The sequence below is a fragment of the Battus philenor genome, unplaced genomic scaffold (genome assembly GCF_028537555.1).
Source record: "Battus philenor isolate CCGP_79_NKW_IND1 unplaced genomic scaffold, ilBatPhil1.0.hap1 SCAF_13, whole genome shotgun sequence".
Classification (NCBI taxonomy): Eukaryota; Metazoa; Arthropoda; class Insecta; order Lepidoptera; family Papilionidae; genus Battus; species Battus philenor.
Window position 1 is genome coordinate 10,144,789 of NW_027181675.1, and position 23,428 is coordinate 10,168,216.

At 34.2% G+C, this 23,428-nt stretch overlaps 1 protein-coding gene across 1 annotated transcript; it reads right to left on the reverse strand.

The window, feature by feature from the left end:
- Positions 1-482: 482 nt before the first annotated feature.
- On the reverse strand, positions 483-19,822 carry LOC137933569 (ATP-dependent translocase ABCB1-like). The gene is made up of 21 exons (XM_068777558.1): positions 19,582-19,822; positions 19,238-19,338; positions 18,599-18,770; positions 17,848-18,019; positions 17,508-17,638; positions 16,825-17,049; positions 15,745-15,870; positions 12,800-13,003; positions 12,061-12,231; positions 11,496-11,685; positions 10,330-10,409; positions 9,490-9,645; positions 8,515-8,619; positions 7,658-7,819; positions 6,991-7,194; positions 5,691-5,932; positions 5,148-5,307; positions 4,468-4,662; positions 3,616-3,822; positions 2,098-2,244; positions 483-812 (listed from the first exon to the last, which is right to left on the reverse strand). Exons 1-21 carry the CDS (start codon positions 19,741-19,743, stop codon positions 618-620), a joined length of 3,507 nt encoding a protein of 1,168 aa, XP_068633659.1. The 5' UTR covers positions 19,744-19,822; the 3' UTR covers positions 483-617.
- Between the last annotated feature and the right edge of the window lie 3,606 nt (positions 19,823-23,428).

The following is a 23,428-nucleotide window of genomic DNA, read 5'->3' on the forward strand; positions in this document are numbered from 1 at the left end:
TCGGTACGACTTCTTCTCTGAAATTACGAAGACTGACTAAGATTGTTTAGATTTGTTGACGGTTTGTGGAGACCTATCAATCTGTTACAATTCATACAATTGTTAGTTAATGAGTATTGACGTTATCCAAGCGGCAGATTATTTTTACGTTGGTTTTGAAATACTTTATTTTTAATTTTAATCGATTTTTAATTGACCATTGCGGTGTCAATGTCAATCAAAATTATAACAATAGCTTTTAATAATTACATGTTATGTAGGAAAAATTTAATTTATGTCTCGAAATTTTTCACTTGTGGTATATCTACTATATATTAGCAATATCCATGTGTACACAAATATATTTGTGTAAACATATATAAAAATAAATAAAAATATATTTTCGAATGTGAGTTTTGTATATTTATAATATACATAAACATATTTACACATGTTTATATATATGTATATATAAAGGATAAACAATAGGAATATAGGCCAAAAATTGTTACAAAATTAAATACCACAGTAAATTATTTAAAAAAAATTATTTTACAGTAAAAATACAACAAGGATGTGTAATTAATTACTTTCACTTAATAATCTTATTATTAATACATAAAAATAATTTATTAATTTTAAATATTGCCACGTCGATTAAGGTTGTAATATAGTCCCTGAGATCGCATGAGATCGGCATGCGTGCCGCTTTCCGCAACCGCTCCGTCGTGAAGCACGCATATGCGGTCTGCATCTCGCACTGTGCTAAGCCTGTGCGCTATTATGACACAAGTACGACCAGCCTTCGCCGCCGTCAACGCTTCCTGGACTACCTGCAACATATAACTGACACATTATGATCCAGTAGAAATCATTTACTAATTAATAACTTAAAAGATAGATAGCCATACTATAAACTGCACATATATAGCACAGCTATTAATTCGCAGGCTCCAACAGATGGTATGCTTCAAGCCAGCAATTCAAGTACGCCGCCGCAGCAGACTGCGATGAAAAACGGTATGCCATATGACACGCCGTGAGACAATCAAAACTTATTCTTATGTTAATTGCGCAGGTGCATAAATAGCCGTGTAATTTTGTCAGTAAAAACTTTCCGTATGGAACAGTTAAGCGTTTTACTACACACAATAATCTCCCATTTCAATAAGCATACTATCGTATTTTTAAAACAGTAAAATTCAAAAACTTTTTAAAGTTTTATCAGGTTTAAACTGTTGAATACCTATTGACATATTTATCCGAACTCCCCGGCTGCGTACTGGTCAGATGTGCCCGTAATAAAGCGGGTTACTTTATATCGAATCAGCTTAAAAAACAGTTTAAATCGCTTACTCTGGGTACGGACCACAGGATCGTAAATAGTAATATTTCATTTATCAGTAAAAAAAATTGTGTGTGACACTGACAGGCGCCATGTTGCGGCACACGAACGTTAAGTTGACACAGTGGTGAAGACGTGCACGGGGCGTCCGCGATGTGGCGCGCTAAGCTCTCGAAAGCGCGCTATGCGCGAGACACGTCGTTGGAGCGATCATGCCCATCTTCGAGGCCTGGATGGAGGCGACTAGACGGAAGGCTCACCTACAGGCTTACGCAGGTGATCACCGGACACGGTTGCTTCGGTGATTACCTGTGTAGGACTGAACGCTAAGCGACGGCGAACTGCTTCCATTGCGGTGGGGCCGCTCAGGATTCCGCCTCGCACACGCTCGCGGACTACCCGGCGCGGCATTCGGAGCGGCGGATCCTGGCGGACGAGATCGGACAGGACCTTTCCTTGCCAGCAGTCGTGTCGGCGATGCTGAGCGGGTCATCGGCGTGGAGGGCCGTGGCCTTTTTCTGTGAGACCGTCATGGTCCAGAAGGAGGCGGCCGAACGGGATCGGCAAAGGACAGATCCTGCTCGGAGACAACGCCGTCAGCGCAGGGACGCGCCTCGAAAGAACGAAGAATTCCTCGTATGTGCAATAGTCATAATTACGTACTTCACCTGATAAGAAAGCCGCCAAGTCCAACACGTCATGTCGTGTGCAATCCAATAAGCAACAGTTTTGAGACAAAAATGACAGTTAGAGGGAGATGTAAAGTGTTTTACCTTTTCACTCTCTGTATCAAGGGCGCTCGTAGCTTCATCGAGTAACAGTATATTAGGTTTTCGAATGAGTGCTCTAGCGATGGCCACCCTCTGTTTCTGTCCTCCTGATAGCTGAGTACCTTTTGAACCAATGTTTGTGTCATAGCCCTAAAATATATAAAAAACAAATCACAACCAATCAATTAAGCCGGATATGGCTAAGGCAGTTGGAATAAAATCCGCCAGTTGGAATAAAAAAAATTGGTTGGAATAAAAAAAAGAATGCAGTTGGAATAAAATCCGCCTTTGGATTGTTGTTGTAAAAATTTGTTGCACTAAACTTGTCACTAATATTCAAATACAAAAAATCTTGTTTTATTATACTGGAGAATTAAATCGTTCAAGGAGAGGTGTGGTTTACGTTCGTTACCTTCGAGCATATACTGCCTATGCTTAATCTGTCCATAAAAACTGTTACAATTAAAAAAAAACTTAACTTTAAATTTCATTCTTGTATAAAGTTTAATTCTGTTTTATTCTTTTTCGCGCCATTCAGTGTTAAATGTTTTTCTGATATCAATATGGAGTGTGGTGATAAAAAGAACCGTATTGCTGTAATAGAGTTACACGAACTTGCAATTTTGGAACTCTCCAGCAGGTTTTTATTTAACCTCATATGTTTTTATGCAGTCAAAAATCTGTCCTTCCGTTATTAAAAAAACAAAGCAACGAAGAACTCACGGATTTTAAGATCAGTTTTTAAGGTATGGTAGCCTTTTAACACCATAATAAATTTAACTGTCTGAAACCATCCATTATAATATTGGCAGTGAAGATTTTTTTCTACAAAGGGAGTGCGTGATTCTATTACATATAACTGGCATCAAAGTTTAATTTTGATTTTTAAACTTACGAAGATCATTTTGAACGAGTATCATATGTTTTTAGTGTTATTATACCAGTGTGTAAACTAACATGTATTACATTGATAAATATTTCATGTTATATTAAAATAAAACATTATTCTTTGTAACAAGGAAAATTATTAAACAGCAGCTAAAGTCCTATCTAATCCTCTATAAAGAAAGCATCATTATTAACGGTTTCTACAGTTAAATGTAGCAGAAATGTAGTTTGTAATAATTGGCTAAATACCTTTCGTGATTTTACTAGAACATATTGTACTACAAAAACTAACTTATCATCATTGCCATCTCAACCTTATGATGTCCATTACTGGACATTGGACTCTCTCAAAGATTTCCAGTGGATCCTATTGGGAGCGGCCTGTATCCAGCATCTTCCGACGACCTTGGTACAGTCTTCTATCCACCTTATGGATGGACGTCCCTCTCCATGGTTTCCACTCCAGAACACAAAGGCATCAGCGGCCATCTATTCTGCGCGCTGTTCCACTAGCACTTCAACTTGCCAATCCGACTAAAAAACTTAAGTTTAAATAATACACACAAAAATAATATACATACATCCAAAAAAATAATGTAAACGAATAATAATTTAAAAGTGTAAAATAAATACATTAGGTAGAGAAAGAATGAAGTTATGTATGTTCGCTTGTTTAGAAACTTCAATGATTTCATTCATGTCAGGCGTTCTTGAGTTGTCTCCGTACGCTATGTTCTCGGCGATGGTCCGGTCGAACAGTATTGGTTCTTGTTGAACAAACCCTAAAGTCTGTCTTAAGTCCGCTATACGAAGTTTCGGTAAAGGAATACCATCTTGAGTCTGTATAGAAAAATAAAGTATAATTAAAGTCGAAAATTGTCAGCTTTTTCTTGTGAAAATAATAAAATTTTAATGTAAAATAAAATGTTTTTGTAAACTATATTTAAAAATGGAAATAATTTTGCATAAGTATGAGATAAAGTTTATATATGGTCTTTATAATGATGATTGAAAATCTGTGCAAAAGCTTTAAAGGGGTAACGCATAGATCATTATTTGTCCAACAATGTATTTGTACCCTTTTCCGAAAACCAATGTTTTCAGAAATAATAAGTAAGGTAATAATCATTTACTATCAAAAAGCGTTTTGAAAATACGGATTACTATATATTAAAATTTATTATTGTTTCATATCTATCCTTGTTGACTTTGTACTGTAAGAAGTTATTAACAGTTGCATATTTGATCACTTTATGAAGGATGATTGGAATTAAGTGTGAAACTTTAAAGTATTTTGCTGCTAATTGTATCATCATGTATAGAGAAAATCAAAAAAAGAAGATGTTTCATGTCTAAAAGCTTCTAGTGATGCATGTTTTGACTTTTAAAACTCTGTATAGCAATGCGTTTTTGTGAAGGATATTGACGAGGCAAGTTGAGACTCGTCTTGTCATTTAAAAGTACAAAAAATATTGAACTTCTTACCACTACACCAACTTCGGGGTCGTAGTATCGTTCTAGAAGTTGGATAATAGTACTTTTCCCGCTACCGCTTTCTCCTACTAGAGCGATCGTTTCGCCACGCGGTATTTCGAGGTTCATATTTTTCAGCACCTGTACCGCTGGTCGCATTGCGTATTTAAAATCGATATTCCGGAGACTCGCTTCGCCTTTTCCTCTCTTTCGGAAAAATAATTAAATTTATCAAATTTAAGCCAACTTCATATTTTCAATAAAGTTTAATTCTACATTTGAGATTATTACTCATACTATTTTTCAGGGTGATTGACGTCAGTCATCATCATTTTAGCGAAGGGACGTTACAGTTGGACATAGGACACTTTGAAAACGGTTTGCATCCAACCTTTTTCGATAACCTTAACAAGGTCGTTTGTACACCTTGTGAGTAGACGCTTGCCGATCCGTGAGACCCACCTTTCAGGCCTGAAACCTTAAGTCTCCATTGACCATCTTTTCTGCGCGCTATGTGACTTACCAACTGCCACATTAGTAATCCTGTGAGCTGAGTCGGTTACCTTCACACGTCAACAGATTAACTTTATTTACTAACTTTACTTTTTTTATTAACTTTATCCACACTTGTATAAAATATCATTTTGGCTGTACAATAAAAATAATGTAAACTCATTTATGAATAAACTTACAAAGTTTTCAACTGCTGGCTTGACAGGATCAACAATTTCAGATTTTTTATCAAGAATAACTATAATTCGTCCTGCAGCCTTTATACCTTTTTGGAAATTTGGTGCAAAAGCAAAAGCTTGTCCTGCGGAACTTGCACCCATGAGTAGAGCTTCAGCAGATCTGAAAGTAGTACAAATTACAACTTATAATATTAGTAGGTAAAATATCTTGACAAGAGTTAAATGACATATTATTTACTTCCTTCATAAAAAAAAACTAGCCCCGGACTGCATTTTGTACCATATGCGAAAAAAATTCTTGTCAAGTTTTTTATCTATAATAGGTAGTTTAAAAATATCAAATAACGCTGTATCAACTTACCTTTACTTGGCGAATGAAATATTTTTGGAAAATTTTTGGGACTTGAAATATAGAATATAATTAAAACCTGGAAATTAAACTCTGGAACCTCCAGAGGTATCATTATATGTCAGTACATAAGTGGAAAGATTTCCATACGAGTTCTTATATACTCTTTCTTATATATACAAAGTAGTACTTACTTAAGAATGAGTACGTAATCGACGCGGTTGTAGATCATCAACGTCCCGCCGTAGAACAAGGACGCTGCATAGGCAAAGTTGAAAATACTTCTAGACAGACCAAAGACTACACCACGCCAATGAGAACTTTTCTTAGCGTGCGTGAGGGCTGGCTGTAAATGCGTTGAGTATTCATTGACGAACATCTCTTCCCGACCCAAAGACGCTACTGTTCGTACGTTTGCAACTACTTCCACCGCTAACTGTGGTAAAATAAGACAATTAATGAACGTAACATTTCAAATATCACGTGAATGAAAAATGAAATATAGTAAAGAATACCATAATATTATAAGGGTATTTTGCGTTGATAGAGTACTGAAGGTGTTTATCTTGGACTTCTGCTCTCTTATGCTTTTCAGCCGATGGACGCCCACTGCAAGGCATAGGCTTCTCCCAAAGATGGCCACGATGTCTGGTCTTGCGCTGCCCGCATCTAGCGAGTTTATGCGCCCTTAACTATGTAGCCGGCCCACCTAGTGGGCGGCCTTACGCGCGAAGCATTGCACTATTTATTTCATCGGATCTCCCAATCCAGTGACCACTTGACTTGGAGATCTTAAAGCTACTCTTTGGTGATCAACCATGAGCGGTATTTCAATACACACCGCGTAATAAATTAAAGTTTTTATTTACAAAACTTGTAAAATATTTTTATTATGATTCTTTTTTAAGTGATAATAATGCTCGAGAATGAATTTTCCACTGTTGTAGTAAGCATTGTTAAAATACCCACAAAAAAAATCTGTTTCTTGTGAGTTTGTATCAGAATAGCGCGCGATTGGAACCCTCGTTGTTTTACATTGGAGTATGTAATTGCTGGGAGCTCTATCTGATTCTAGTTTCGATCCAATTGGTCTTTCTACAACGTATATAAGTGGTCACTGTAAATGACTCTTTGCGGATGATATGAAGAAACATTAAGTAACTTAAGTAGTTTTATTACATTTCTCAGACAGGTCTTGGAGACAAGGACTGTGCAAGAGCACTCAAGTCAAGTCAACTCTCGATAACGCCCGAATGGGATAGACTTTAGCTATTGCTGTTATCTGATCTTAAAATGTAAATACAGTCGTGAAATTGAACAGATTATGCAATTAATTAACACACCATTAAATGAACAACCTTCTCTTTAATCGCTCGAAAATAATAACATGCTTAGAACATAACCAATAGTAATAACCTAGTGTTCTTATATACTACTTCAGATATATATTTTATCAAAACTATGGTCACCGATGAGTCTGTATTCATTTTTTACCTTTGATGATGCCTCCATTGCTTTCTTCGAACTGGAGGTTGCGGCGTTAGCTAGTTTACTTTCGTAGTACAGGACTATGGCCATTAGTGGCACGGAGCACATAGAGATCAGGCCTACTTGCCACTGATAGTAAAGAGCAAGCACCACGGAAAATAAAACGGTGCCTATTGCTTGTAAGACTGTCCCGATTCTTTGTCCAGTTGCCTAAAAATTTTATAGAATTCATGTTGAGTAATATTGCTGTTGAGTTAAATATGGAAGGGCCCATCTGTACGAATTTTGGTTAGTGATATTAGATTTATCTAAATCTTGTATTCCATGACGATGTATGTACCTTGTGTATCCCGTATAAATACTTCTTTACTATACATGATATTCATGTATAATATATATAGCATAGTGGTGCAGTGTCTTACGATAGTTTGTTGTAGGTTCAGTAAAATATGGATTTATTAAAGATCGTTAACATATATAGAGACAGAAGAAATCCGCATATCCTAGAATCAAAAATGCTTTACGACGAAAAACTACGACTAATGTGTGTCACAATGTTCGATTATTACATTAGATAATTATAAGTTTAGATGACGGTAGATTACAACATCTTTCTTCTGGAAGTAGACTCTCAACGCTGGAAATATTATGACTAATTTTTATATCAACAAACCCCTTGCACCGCTGCAGCCTCCCCGGAGAGACGTGCACAGAGGACGCCGGTCGAGTTCGCTTTGTCATCGAAGTACGCGACTTCTTGTTGCAGCATATTTTTGAACAACAACACTCGGAGTCTCATCGTTAGATTCTCCCCCGCCACACCATAGAAGTATACCTTGAAAATTATGTTTATTGTTCCACTAGTAATAGAGAGCTATTCGTGTAAATTATACAATGAGAGTTCTGTAAAATTTTTTAGTGAAGAGTTTAGTGAAGAAAATATAATAAAAAAGATAATTTAGTGCCATGTCACAATTGTAACATAAAAAATCTATTTTACAGAATATCATAAAGATAAAAGAAGGTGGCTCAGTTTGTACTGGCCTGGTACAAAGCTGATTTATATATGTATAATATGATGATCAGCTAAAGAACAATAATAAATGTTAAAAAGTAACGTTATACATAAAGTCAGCAGTAGAAATAAAGATAAGTTGTTATACCTATCTCTGGCATAATAAAAAAAAATTCAAGAAGTCTTAAACTAAAACTTGATAAATACTTAGATATGAAAAGGTAAATACATGGAGTGAAGATTTGATATTGGAGAAGTAAGTAAGGATAAAGAAAATCAAAAAAACCCATGTGAGGTTGTTGTGACCTCTTTTCAGATCCGGTCGCATTTGGAACCTTCACAGCTTTAAGTTATAGTATGCTATTATAGGATTCTAGTATTTATATAACTTGGCCCTTTTGGATTCCTTTAACCTAATTTTTAATCACTATAAAAGTTTTTTGCGAGGCTACCTTTAGTCCAATAATAATGTCCGCTAATAAAGATGATCCAAACGATGATATTAGTATAGTTACCACTACGAAGTTGACGATTCCGGAAATGATGCCAATTAAAAAAAAAATTATTGCATATCTCTCCACTTGTACAAGAACTTCGACGGTGTTAGGATTTGATAATACCTGTAATAGTAAAATTTTAGGTGAATTGAAAATTAAAAAGAAATTGTTTAAAGAATTCCAGAAAATAAGTAAGAAATTCCTAGTACATTAATGCGGATGTGTTATTTTTTGGCAATTCGATCATTGAAAACAATATATAACGACGGAAATGTGGAGAGCACAAACATACTTATAAATGTACAATTTATTTTGATATCTTTCGTCCTCACCACAATCAAACGATGTACTTTGATAATTTAGAATAAAAATTATCCAGTACCTTTTGAAAAGTTGATTCATTTTCACAAAATTAATTTACAACTTTATTATAATAATAATGTACATTACATTTATTACATTACTAATTCTATCCTTTTAAAATATAAAAAAATCTCTATTTCATTTTCGTAGTATACAATGATTTACAATTTAAAAAAAATCTAACATCGCTATACTTTTTCACTCAATAATTAATAAGGTTTAATTATAGACACAACTTCAAGTAGCATTCTAATTAATAAAACAGTAAACAAGCATTGTTTTTGGCGAGTTAAGGTGGCATTGGGCAATATAGCGCGCAGAACAGATGGCTGTTAAGGCCTCAAGTTTCTGGAGTTTAGACCACTGATCGGCAAGAGCAGTGAAGGACATACACCAATAAGGCGGACAGACAATCTTGTTAAGGTCGCCGACGTTGGATTCAGACTGATTCCAACTGATCCTATTGGAAATCTACAGCGGAGTGCCGAGTCCAGCTATAGATGTTTATGAAAGAATGATGCTCTCTTTAATCTTGGGACCACAGATTCGACAGCAAAATAATATTTCAAATTGCGGCTACCATAGAATCGCCTTTATCATGACGACCACTATTAAGAACAAAATAATTACCCCCATGAAATCGCCCATGACAACTGCAAATAGCGGCATAGCGAATCCGCTTAACAAAGAGCAGAGACTGGCCGCTGATGCCGACTTCCATTCTGGAGCGTTAAGACGTATCACGCGCCAGAATGAAACAGTTTCTTCTTTTTCTTCCTTCTTTTCCTATCAATGAAATACATTTTTTTCTAGTTATCACTAACTGGAATCTGATCATAATTAATATTTTATGTATTTAATATGTATGCCCAAAATTGTAGAAGTTTGTTGTGTACATCTATCAACAATGCTCTGAAATATTGGCACAGCTGTAAAATGTCAAAACTACAAGCGCAACAGGCTCAAGCATTGTACAATAAACAGGGGACATCAATACCTATCCATTTCACTACATTTTATGTTCAGCAATTTTCAATGATTCTGCTGATATTTGAAAAAATTTGATTTTTTTGAGAATTCCCGATTCGTACAGACAACCAATTGACGCAAAGTAACTGACAAGCCTACGCTCCTTACCACAGTTAATCATTCCTTTATAAATTTTGAAACAACATTGATATGAATATATTTTAATAAGCTTGAACATTAACATTAATTTCGAGAAGCTTTAAAAACTTATATTCTTTATTAATTCCACATATTAAAACTAAATTTTGGAATAAGATCTGCATAATAGGTTAGATAACACTTAGTTTCTCCAATTCATATTATATATTTACACTTTTTTTAAACGACGTAGAAAGTAAATATTTACAGAAAGTGAATTTAAACTAACATAGCAATACTTATTACACCTTTTGAATAAAAAAATCACGCTAATAATAATACTAAGACAATAATAAATATTACCTCGATTTTGACAAATTCACCTTCATCTTCTTGCATTTCATTAATATCCCAGTCTGACTGCACAATGGTATTCATTTTGTCTGTTAAAATTTATTATGGATTAAATATATTACAACGAAAAGTCGAGCAAGTTGTACACACGATGTTGAATGACACACAGCTAATATAATAAGACCCTCTAAACTTGATTGCGTAATAAAAATTCCTGTCCAACTCTTTCAATTTCCTTAATGTTCGGTTATGTTTATCCTTTCGAGTTTTGCAATGACAACTCAAGGCTAATAAATCCCGGATAGATTTCTATTAAATATTATCTACAGCAACATGTTCTATTAACTTCTCCCTACACTAATATCTAAAAGTACCGAAGGAGTAATTTTTTTTAAAAAAAGGCATGCTTAATGCTATTGAATCGCTGGGAAAGGAAGTATATCGACTTCAGTTGATGCGAATAGTACTGTGCCAAAAACTGCCAAAATACGAGCAAAAACACTTGAAAATGTAATTTTACATTATGACAACGCTCGGCCTCATGTTGCTTAACCCGTTAAAACTTAACGAAAGGAAACTTTCAAAAAGAAGGTCCTAACCGGCTCGACATATTCCCTAGATAGGATAAGGTCTCTGATAGCTCATATGGAAAAATCCTTAGTGAATTTATTTGTGGATAGCTTGAATGGAAAAATCCTTAGTGGATTTAATTGTGGATGCTTGAATGGAAAAATCCTTAGTGGATTTATTTGTGGATAACTTGAATGGACAATATTTAGAATAATATATATGTAGGTATTTCTTCACAATAAAGTTCCATTTCATTAAAAAAGTAACGGAATTTAGTTGCACATCTAATACATATGTTTATTATTAAGTGTTAAAAAATGTTCTCTTATAAAAATTGATGTTACAAATAGATTTTCAGCGTCTTCCGAACTCGTTGTTATTTACATATGTGCATATACAAAACTTTTTTTAATCTTGGATGCTATAAATCTTTTGTGACAATTATCATTATAATCGTGTCAGCTGATAGACGACAACTGTCCACATGGCATAGGTCTCTCCCAAAGATCGCCTCGATTACCGGTCTTGCACTGCCCGCTTCAAGAGGCTTCACGAGCGAACATACATTGTCTTTTAGCAATATAAAGAAACATATGACTGATAACCTGTTGTAATGTTTTGTTCCGGAGACGACTGTACCATAACCATGTCGTAATAGTGACCCTTAGTGTTCATCAACTCTTCGTGGTTGCCGCATTCTATCACCTCCCCATCTTTGAATACGTAAATAACGTCTACATTTCTTATAGTTGAAAGTCTATGAGCTACAATAATAGTCGTACGACCTTTTTGCGCCTGAAAAGCAATAAATGTTTGAAAAGATCTTATAAAACAATATAATTGTAATGTTAGGATATGTAAGTTAACAGATTACAATTATTTTTTTATTATTTTGCCACATCTTTTGTTAAAAGCATTTTTTATGTAATAATGGTGTTCTCGGGTAACATTTAAAATAATAAAGTTAAATTTAAAAGTGATGAAATGGTAACCTTATTTCTAAAAGTATAATACTTTGGTTATACTAGTAGTGGCGTCAATAACTAAACTTATCTTTTTAAAAAAAGTTTTTTTTAATAAGGTTTTTTTAGGTATTTAAGGTGATTTCGAATGTTATCGCCACGACAGTAATCTAGTTTATTAAAAAAAAAACTACCAATTGTTAAATACCTTATCTAGAGCCTTTTGAACTTTTGCTTCCGAAGACGTATCTAACGCACTTGTTGCCTCGTCCAAAAGCAATATTTTCGGATTTCTAATGAGGGCTCGTGCAATAGCAATTCGCTGCTTTTGGCCTCCGGAGAGTGACGTACCACGCTCGCCCACCAAAGTGTCATAACCCTATATATTAACATTTGGTTAATGTTTTCCCCCTTATATAACAAATAGCTAAATTGTTAAACCAGTGTTAATACTAATTTACGTAAAAATAATGTATGTAATAATGATGTACGTCTAAAAAAGTAAAATGTGGTAGTATAATGTAATAAAATTTAAGCGGCACTTACTTAGCATTATTTTACTTTAGGGTCTAAAAGTTGCTGGTAACATAAGATTGGTTAAAGAAAATAATTCATATTTTGTGTTTTTTTTTTCAATAGACTATTTGAGTTTACTTTAAAACAATTGTTTTTTTTTTATTTTATCATCATCATCATAATTTTAGCCTTAGGACGTCCATAAGCTTCCACAATATATTTTAGTTTAGAGTGAAAGCGACTTTCTTCTAGCGTCCAGCGTCTTCGGAGCTTTACACGATCGTCTGTCCACCTTGCCAACAAGAGTAAATTGAAAGTTAAGAATTCCATAGTATATGACCGTTATAAAAAGCTGTTACCATCCGCGGTAATTAACTTAATTATTTTAATTTTAATGGTTATGGATAATAAACATTACGTAAATTATTTACCGAAGGTAGTTTTATGATAAAATCGTGGGCATTGGCTTGTTTAGATACAGATTCAATTTCAGCATCAGAGGCGTCGGCCCGCCCATAGCGAATGTTCTCGCGAACGGTAGTATTGAATAGCACTGGCTCTTGGCTCACCACACCGACCTGAGCCCGCAACCAACGCACTGAAACCTCTCGAACATCGTTACCGTCCACACTAATCTGAAATATTTTTATTTCATTAGGGAGATCAAACATTATTTGTTATTAACAAACAAAAATAATTTAAGATGAAATTAATATTTATTCTTTCGCTCTGCTAATTACTTTCTAAAAATCAACACACAGATATATATATAATATATTTTAATATTTATTTATACATTGTGTTACTGATCAAAATATTTCAAATACTACTACTGCTAGGCCCAGAATATTTACTCTATCAAGAAACTGGCAAGGAACTCCATAGTTACTCTTTTCAATGATTTTACAATTTTTCTGTAATGAATCATGTATTTTTTTATATTAAAATCAACGTGATATGAATCCCAGGCATGTTTATGTCCTATATAATTATAAATTAATACAAAAATATATTATAATTTATTAATTATTGGTTTAATATAAGCTTTGATTTTTTTCGCGGATGGAACGTAAAATTGCTACAGGATTTTTATTACAGAAACTTATACCTTGTACCAAAAATGATGAATCAACTTTATGTAAACGAAAACTGGATAATAAAAGCTTATCTCTTATTGTTGTATTAAGAGAATTGTGGTCGCTGGTTTTTTTTTCGGAATTATGTGTATTGTGTTTTATTGTCGAATATAATGGATATTATATTTAATATAATACTTCACGACATCAATTTTGTTTTAAATAGAGGACATATTTTAAAAATTGATATACTCGAGAATCTCGCGCTTTGGGATTGTAAATTATGCTTTTAACTATAAATTAAGCTGTAAAGAAACAATTACACACCCAGCATAAATTGCAGCAAAAATTCTGAACAGAGCGGATTCTACGTTATACCCATAAATAAAAGTAAATTGATTTCAATATAAATCAAATATAATCAGTCCGATTCTTAGTCCATCAGCTCTCTATAAATAGTGTATAAAATAAACATTTTAAACATTTACTGCAATCCCATATCTACGATCAAAATACAAAAAAATATTTTAGAACATATTGATGATAAATAAATAACTGTAATAATTAATTAATCAGTAATTAGATAATCACAGAAAAAAAAATATTCACTAACTTTTTAAATTGGATTAATGTATATATGTAAATAGATTAGTTGTTGATCAAATTTTTTTATTTCAAATATATACTTTTTTGTCCCGTATTTTTTTAACGCTTTTTATTTTTATTTTAAATAAAATGAACATGACAGAGGCAGAAGAAATTTTTACTTCAGAAGATAACCTATATAAAACATCTTTAAAATTATCCAAGGGCATAACAAATGGATCTTGAAAAGATAGGCGACCATTATAGGCTATATTCTATATATACATAGTTAATCTAATTAGTCAGTTGAACACTTTTTTGTCGATTAGTTGGTTTCTACAGATCTTATAAACAAGCACAGTATCTAATACATACGAGGGTGGATTGAAAAGTACTCGGCCTAACACAGATCCATTCAATTCTAAAAATCAAATCTACGCACATTATTTAGTTCAGTTCAGACTAGTTCATTGTGTGAAGTTCGAAACGTGTGCGATAATTAGTTGTGATTTTATAAATTTATTAACAAAGTAATCGGACATAATTTCCGCGAATTGAGCAAATCGAGCAGCGTGCCGTCATTAAGTACCTCCATAAGAAGGGGCTATCATCAAAAGCCATCCATGATGACATGGTCAGTACATTAGGCGATTGTGCTCTGTCATATTCATCCGTCAAAAAATGGATAGCAGAATTTAAGCGTCGTAGAGAGAGTGTGAAAGATGAACCCCGCTCTGGAAGGCCTTCGACGTCAACTACTGACGAAAATATTAAAAAAGTACTTGATTTAATAATGGGAGACCGCAGATTAAAAATTAGAGAGATAGCCGAGATTATAGGCATCTCTTATGAACGAACTCAAAACATCATTGTCAACGAGTTGGGTTTCCACAAGGTGTCTGCGAGGTGGGTTCTGCGACTGCTTTCAGTTGAACAAAAAAGGACGCGATTGACTATTTCACTCGACTGTTTGGAGTTATTTGAAGCCGATGCAGATGATTTTTTGAATCGTTTTGTTACTATGGACGAAACATGGGTTCATTACTGTACACCGGAAACAAAACAACAATCAAAACAGTGGAGAAGACCTGGTTCACCACCCCCTAAAAAGGCTTAGTCGATTTTGTCGGCAAATAAGGTGATGGCTTCAGTATTCTGGGACTCGAAAGGTGTGATTATGATTGATTATCTTGAAAGGGGTCAGACTATAAACTCTAATTACTACTGCACCTTACTACGTCGTTTACGAGAAGAAATTAAAGAAAAACGTCGAGGAATGCTCAGAAGAAAAGTCCTGTTTCATCAAGATAACGCCCGTGTTCACACGTCAGTACAGTCAATGGCTGAAATTCACAACTGTGGCTTTGAACTGTTACCGCATCGGCCGTATTCACCTGATCTGGCACCATCCGACTTCTTTCTGTTCCCTAACCTAAAAAAGCACTTGAGAGGTCAAAGATTTTCGACAAACGACGAGGTCAAAGCAGCTGTAGACGCATATTTTGACTCTAAGGAAGAATCATTTTTTTCAACGGTCTAAATGCTTGGAAGGGGAGGTGGCAAAAGTGTATTGAACTTGATGGTGATTATGTAGAAAAATAAAAATATAACTGATTTAGTATGTGTTTATTTTCTTGGTTAGGCCGAGTACTTTTCAATCCACCCTCGTAATATGCAGATAACGCAAAACACATTATAAAAATAAATTCGCTTACATTGCCGTCGATAACATCATAGTACCGGGATATGAGCTGTAGAATAGTAGATTTGCCACTACCCGAGTGTCCCACCAGAGCGACGGATTGTCCACTTTTCACATTTAGACTCACACCTTTCAGCACCTGATCGAAAATATTCGTTTTTTATGGTAAGGTATCTATATGGGAGACCTATACTCATACGACTGAAATAATGATGATGATAGCGTACCGTCAATTCCGTTACGTAATCATGTTACGGTTGAAACAAGCTTATTGAATAGGGTAATAAAAGTAACTTATATAAACACCGAGAGGACAGAGACATGCGTTCGTAGGTATCGTGTTCGATTCCCCGGATGCAATCCTGTATAATTCACACTTTATGCATGAATTATATAGGATAGCCACTGCAAACAAACAAGTTTCCAGAGAATACGTAGCAATGTTCCGTGCGTACCATCGTACTACACTGCGATTCCCAACCCGCCTGCCAAGCGTGACGAATACGGTATATCCCCTCATAGATATCTATGGTGGAGGCCTTGCAGTGGGCGTCTAGGAGTTGAAACGACGACTATAAAATCAAGTCTTCTTAATCATGATGTTAAGCCGTTGAATGTTTATTGCTGGATATGCCTCCCCCATAAAATTCCAATGCGAACAGTAGGGAGCGGACAGCACCTATTATAATTGGACAACCTGAAAAGGTCTTTTGTCCACCTTGTAGAACGTCTTAAACTGTGGCCACCTTTTCTGCGTGATGTATGGCCTGTTCACTGCCACTTCTACTTGCCAACCTACTGGGTCATGTCATTTACTTTCGTTCGTTTACAGGCAGACTACTCTTGATTCTACATCGACTTCGTTTTCAAATCTCGAGGAAAGACCTCTTCATGATTCATTCGAGTGACCGTATGTTTGTCAATAAAACTCGAAGGAAAAGCAGGTAAAGTAGTAAAATCAAGTACTGCATTAATATAATGAATACTTGTGATAACGAAAAAATGCACCAAAATCCGTAGTACCAAATATGTAAAAATGCAATGTTTTTTTTGTTTGGGTATTTAATTTACTTTTTATAGTGTAATCACGTACAGGCACATCGGGTCTCGACGGATAATGGAAGAAAACATTTTTGAATTCAACGTCTCCATTTATAGAGGTAGGGCTAAAGCCTTGGTTCATCAGCGGATTAATGCTCGGTATATTATCGATTAGCGAGAAAATCTGTACGCCAGCGCCTTGGGCAACCCCGAAGACTTCCATCAGCATCGACGACATACCGAACTGACCCGTACCAGTCATGACTCCGAAGAAGACCTGAAAATTATTTAGAATCTATTGAAATCTAAACATATGTTAATAAATCAACCTATATTATATTACTTATGTAGAAGAGTAAAATCAATGCACTCATTTTCGTATAGACCTGACTTTATACAAACAAATGGAATAAAATTTAGGTTCAAACAAAATGTGACAAGCATTTTTATAACGTCTTTTAGATTGAGGTACGTTATATTTGACAGAAAATATACCAAATCGCCAAAAGTTTATAATTAAATAAGCTTTAAATTAACGAGACGAGAGTGGTAAAAGAGATAACTAATTTTTTTTCAGGAACATAGATATTTTCGTTAATAATGTTATACATTTTTATAATAAATCTGTAGTTAATGAAAACACATAATGGAGACTATGCCTGTCTTTTTATATAGATACGATAGATTTTTGTTTATCATTCCGTATGCAGTCTTGCTATAAATATATACACTTACCGCGAGCATAGTGTTAATGTCATAGGTCTCAGGTTCGTCTAACATCAACTTATATCCGAACCAAAAGGACAAGGCGTACGAACCGAAAATGCATGTGAACAAAAGACCCATGGAGATGCCGTTGTATAACGCTAAAAAATCAATACAAATAGTTTAGAATATTATCTATCCTTAAAACAAACTAACAATCTTTAATAAAAATGTGTGTCCATTACCATTTTTGTTTAGTTTTTTTTTTCATAATTACGAAAAAAATGTTTCTTGAATAATTCATAATACTCTTGTATGGGAGGCAGAATAATAAAATACCGACCAATTTTTTACAATGATTTTAGGTTACCTTTATTTATGTTAGCATCTCTTGCCTTAATAAGATGTTTTTCATATCTTTCAGCTTCCTTATTTTGACCATTAAATGCGTATACAGTTCTTATAGCACTAAGTACTTCTTCAGCTATAGAACCTGCTTTACCCGATGCATCAGCTTCTTTCTTCGATAGCCGAGAAGAAATCTATTAATGAGAAAGCTAGTTATGTGTTTTGAAAACTTTTTCGAATATAAAATTAATGGGTAGAAAGGCGTTCGAATTTCAAAAAGCCTACTCAGCAATATTACGGTACTTTTTCTTTCAACAACTGCATAATTTTGCAGGATATGGTTCTGACAAGACGTTGCGATATTAGATATATTTAATGAGTCAGGCAGTTGTAAGCGAAATGTATAGTGCTAAACTGATATCACGTCTAGGGAACACTCCGTAGTCTCCTCGGAGTCCAGATCTTTCGCAAATAGATTTTTTCTCCAATACTACAAGAGTTGCGTTTACGCCAATAAACTGTTGACGAATGCATAGTTAAAAAACAACACTCGCGAAGAAATGTCTGCTATCAAACGAGCGATGTGCAAGCGAGTTTTTTTAGTGTTAGGTTCGAGTAGAGTCTACGTTTAGATCGCCCATATCTACTTAAGTGATGTTATTTTTAAATATAAAATTCCCATGTTTTTAATATAACATTTTTATGATTTTTTAAAATCTTCTAAACATAATGATAAAAACAAATAAAGACATATAATATTCATTTTTACTTACCCATCCCGCCATTGCGACAGGAATGAAAGTGATCGGAAATGAAATAAGACACAGCAAGGCCAGCTTCCAGCCTTTAATTAAAGCCATGACTACACAACTGACGAAAGACGCCTGATAGAATACGAAGTTTGCTAACTTCTCTCCGATGCCGTCTTCGACTTTTACTATGTCGCTGGTGAAAAAAAGAAATATTGTACGAAATCATTCAAAAGCTTCTAAGTACTTTCAAAATTAGATTAATCCAGTTGTAATAAATAATTGTAAAAAACCTGTTTATTAAACAAGTGTATAAAGGTTGTTTATTTAAGTTATTTAATATTTCTACGTAAATTACTATAAAAAGTTTGTCTTATAATAAAGTTTACAGGTATCTTATTTCGTACGATATATATTAAAACTTATTATATAAAGTTTTCAATGTATTTTAATTTTCTTGTTCGTATTATTATTTCAAGTTATAAATTAAGGCGTCATGGATATATATATGTATATATTCTATTATTATATAAATAATACTATGTATTCTATTATTACATAACCACAATTATTTTTATAAATTAAATTCAAAATAAAGCTAAAATTGTTTGACTCAAATGTATGTATGTACAACTAAAAATGTAAACATGGCATGAGACTCACTCCGTCATTTTAGCTGCAAAATCTCCCGACTGGTGTGTATCGAAATATTCAAAGTCTTGATTAAGGGCCATTCTTAAATACTCCTGTCTTATTTTGAATATCTAGTACAAAAGTTGTCATTAATATTACATTTTTTATTGTCATTCTAGTATGAAATTTATTAATTCTCATTCACATTAAGTTTTGGATTAGATAAGTAAATTGCAAGTGATTTATCTTGATTATTATGAATAGCATTAATTATTTGACACATGCCTAGTTATTACTCAATTAAGAAAAGAAGAAAAAATCGTCATTAATGAAAATATTAACAAAAAAAAATTGTACTTTCATGCCGATATTACCTGATTATAAGCAGCCATGTTCATTAGTACCGTTGCAATGTAAGAAAATATGAAACAAACTACTCCAAGTACACAATTGTATATAACGAAGTCCGTGAGAGCTTGAAGAAATAGTTCGTTTTCTGGAGTACCCTCAATCACCGACTGACCATATTCAACCATAGCTTGAAGCAGGGCAGAGAACAGTAATACCCCAAGGGGAAAAGTAATCCCGCATAGTATTGAAAACAGGAGCGACAAGAAGATGTATAAAATATCCAGCCTGTTGGCAAATCGAAACTAAAAAAAATGATATTTTTAAAATATTCTCTTATTCGAACGAATACTTGGGTTGACCCATGTTAAACAACTTACCAACGTAAAAAACGATACACTCTTCTTACTTTTGCGTATTTCTTGTTCATCGGAAACCCTGTAATAATAAGTTAAAATTATGACATAATAATATTACATTTTGATTAGTATTTTTATTTTTTTAGTACTTTTCATTGATATCCTGCATACGTTTTGTAAGAAAAGACTGATTGTTTTAATGAACAGGATATTTATCACACAAGTAACTAAAAAGTCTTATTTACCGAAGTTACGCTTTCTACGATTTTTTAAAAATGCAGAGATATCTAATTTATTCACTGAGGTGTCGTTGATCTGACACTGAGCCGCTACAATCCTGAGAGCTCGTATTTAGCGCAAGAAAAATGTCACACAATATCGAATGTATCGAATCCTCCATTATTTTATTTTTATAAACAAGTGATATTCATATTTTGACATTTGATATCTGTTATATTATATCAACAGTAAGCTTATGTGATTTCTCGGGAACGTCGGCTTAAACAGTTGTATTATTTATTCTAAAGGATTTCAAAGCTACGAAGGTCTTAAGCCGCTTAGTGTACTGCTCTCACTGATTATAATTGAAGAATTAAGAAAAGTAGATTAAAGAGACCTGTGGAGGCAACTCGTCGCATACTAGCAAGGCTTTCCAGGAACGTTGCGACCTTCAGCTGTGAAGATGAAGTATGAAGAAGAAGTATGCGAAAATCTACATGTAACCCACTTATTGCTTGTTCTCCAAGTTCTTTTGTACTTTCTACTGTCTAACGCTTTAACGACGTACTAATTGTCGAAATGACGTCCTGTTAGCTCTCGATGACGTTTAAACTGTCGATACAATTACTCAGTATTTCACCATCCACTTGTTTATTTTAAAACTTCACAGATAAAGGCATTATATTTATTTAGCGGCTGTTTTCCAAAGAATCAAAAAATATATCTGATCAATGCGTACATTCATTCGGTGATCATTATATATTTAATTTTTACTTACACTTTACATGCTTTCGCAGTATCTTTAATAAATCCTGTATAATTATTTTCATCACCAGTTTCATTAGTTTTCAGTGCACCGTTATCCCGTGGAATCATTTTGATATGAAATTTTTTATATTAATAACGGGCCACGTTCACGTGTTACTTCTCCTCTGGCTTCATTTAGACTAATTTAAACACTTATATCAATCTGTTAGACGTTGCTTTAATTGCTAATTAAATAGAAGCGCGCAAAACGCAAATAAAGTATGAAATGGCTTAGCGTTTTAAAAAAAGTCATGTTTGTTAGATAAAGGCGCGATCGTGATCTTGAAACGTACATACATGGATGTGTTCAATGTTAGATTCTCAAAATATAAACAGTGCTTATCAACATCATTTACCCGATTGATGAAAAATTCCGCTCCGTCTAGCGGCACGTGGACTCGAGAACTTTTCGGCACCAAACGACTATCGTTTGCATGAGCGATGTGCCCCATCCACTGCCATTTCAGACGAGCAATTCTTCGTACTACGTCGACGACTATAATTCTTTCTACGGATCTTCTCATTTCTACGAGCATAGCCCTCTCCATTGCTCTCTAGGAGGCTTAAAGTCTTCTTATAATGCCCGTATTTTATACCAAACAGTAGTGAGTAATTATAACTTTGTTCCAGTTTCAGGATATTGTCACGAGTGTAATTACAGGACTGATAAGACATACAATCTTAAAACTAAAGATAAACATAACAAATAAGGTAATATGATGGTGTTAGTATTAAAAAAATGTATATCGCGCTATTTTGAGCGGGTTAGTTAACATCATCGAGCCTTTGCTACATTCTTCTTCTTTTCATCCAATGGACGCCCGAAGGCTTAGGCCTTCCTTAAAGATCGCCACGATGACGCTACACTAGATGCTATGAAGCTATCTATATCTGTCGTATATCTGTTACCCCGCAAGTCCCCTGTCGTTGATTTCCCTCTTGTGGACATTTTTATATATACTCGGACATCAAATATTATTAAATTTCATAAAAAAGGGAATTGTTAAATTACTGTCCGGCTCTTCTGAGCAGATCATCATTCAGAGTCTGTGTTAGATTAGTCACGGACTATCTATATCGAGCTTATTATAATGAAGAAAAAAAACTAACGATTCAATAATGCGTGTAAGTCCCTATTTGGATGAAGATAATTTGATTTTTTTGTAATAAAGGAACTTCCTTCATACACGGTTTCTAACGCGGTCGCTTTGAGATGGCTCGATTAGTCCACTAAAGAGGCGAGCATGTGCGTAGCTAATATGACACTGGAGAAAAATGACGGCAACGCAAGATAAAGAGCAAGTCGGCGACAGTGGAGCGCCGATTTTAAAAATAATCCATTTATATGTTGCATGCCTTTTAAGTTAATAAATATTATATTATTTTTGTTTTTTACCTTTTTTTTGACCGACGACATAGTCGAGGTCGCAAGAAGTCGCTGGATGCAAGATAAGCAAAACCGGTCATCCTGGCGGTCCTAGTCCGATACATTGCAAAACTCCGTTTTTGTCAGAATTCACTCTGAATTAACTTACCTATTCAACTAATTTATTTTTAGTCACGATCTAGACTAGTGATTTAACACATGAAACTAGAATCAAATTAAGGCGGCATCCTTCAAAAAGCTATGAGGCGGGCACTAAACTGAAAAGAACCTACAAAAAACTCCGACGAGTCTTTTTTTGTGATCACTTTCACAATTATCCTCTAAAGTAATTCATTCCTAAACTTTATTATTACTTTAACAGTTATTTACATTGTGAAACGATTATTTCACAAATTGTTGCTTAATAATTAACACGATAAAGCAGAAATCCAGTCAAATAATGAGAATAATAAAAAGACAATAAATAAAGAATACTTATCTTTAAAGTCCTCTGTTTTGCGAGTTATATTATAAGCGTTAAGATAATACTAACAAATAAAAATAAAGATGTTTATTTTGTAACATAAGAGTGATTAATTATGACTCAAAATTTGTGAATTCGTGAATAGTTTTCCTAGATGTTAATAAGTATTATTAAATATATGGAAAAAAGAGGCGCAGAAATAAATATTAGGAAAAATTTTTGTAGCGTTGGAATTATTTTTCTAGTCAAATCTTAATATAAAGGTACATGCAGTTTAATTGTACATTTGTAGAATAAACCGGAATGCTTGCTTTAGTGTTAGTTAAAAGTCAAAAGTTAAGAGCAAATACAAGTAAATGTTCATTTTAATAGTATGATAACCACTACTGAACAAGGGTCACTCTTTTATATTTTCAAAAGAACCGGTCGCCTTTGGCCTGAAGCTCGCGTCTTCCGACAACCTTAATGAAGTTGTCCACTTTATGTCGATGTTCTAAGTTGGTGCTTGCCGATGCGCGGTCTCCACTCCAGAAACTTAAGGCCCAAGCAGCCATCTGTTCCGCGCGCCATGTAGCCTGACCACTGACATTTCAACATGCCAATCCATTGGACTATGTCGGTTACTTTCGTTCGTCTAC

Excerpts from the sequence above, each read along its gene's own strand:
- LOC137933569 (XM_068777558.1), bottom strand. The coding sequence starts at position 19,743 with ATGGTTGAATATGGTCAGTCGGTGATTGAGGGTACTCCAGAAAACGAA. Across the intron at positions 12,232-12,799 it reads TTATCATAAAACTACCTTCG|GGTTATGACACTTTGGTGGG; the intron begins GTAAATAATTTA and ends GTTAATATATAG. Across the intron at positions 7,820-8,514 it reads GAATCGTCAACTTCGTAGTG|GTATACTTCTATGGTGTGGC; the intron begins GTAACTATACTA and ends ATAATTTTCAAG.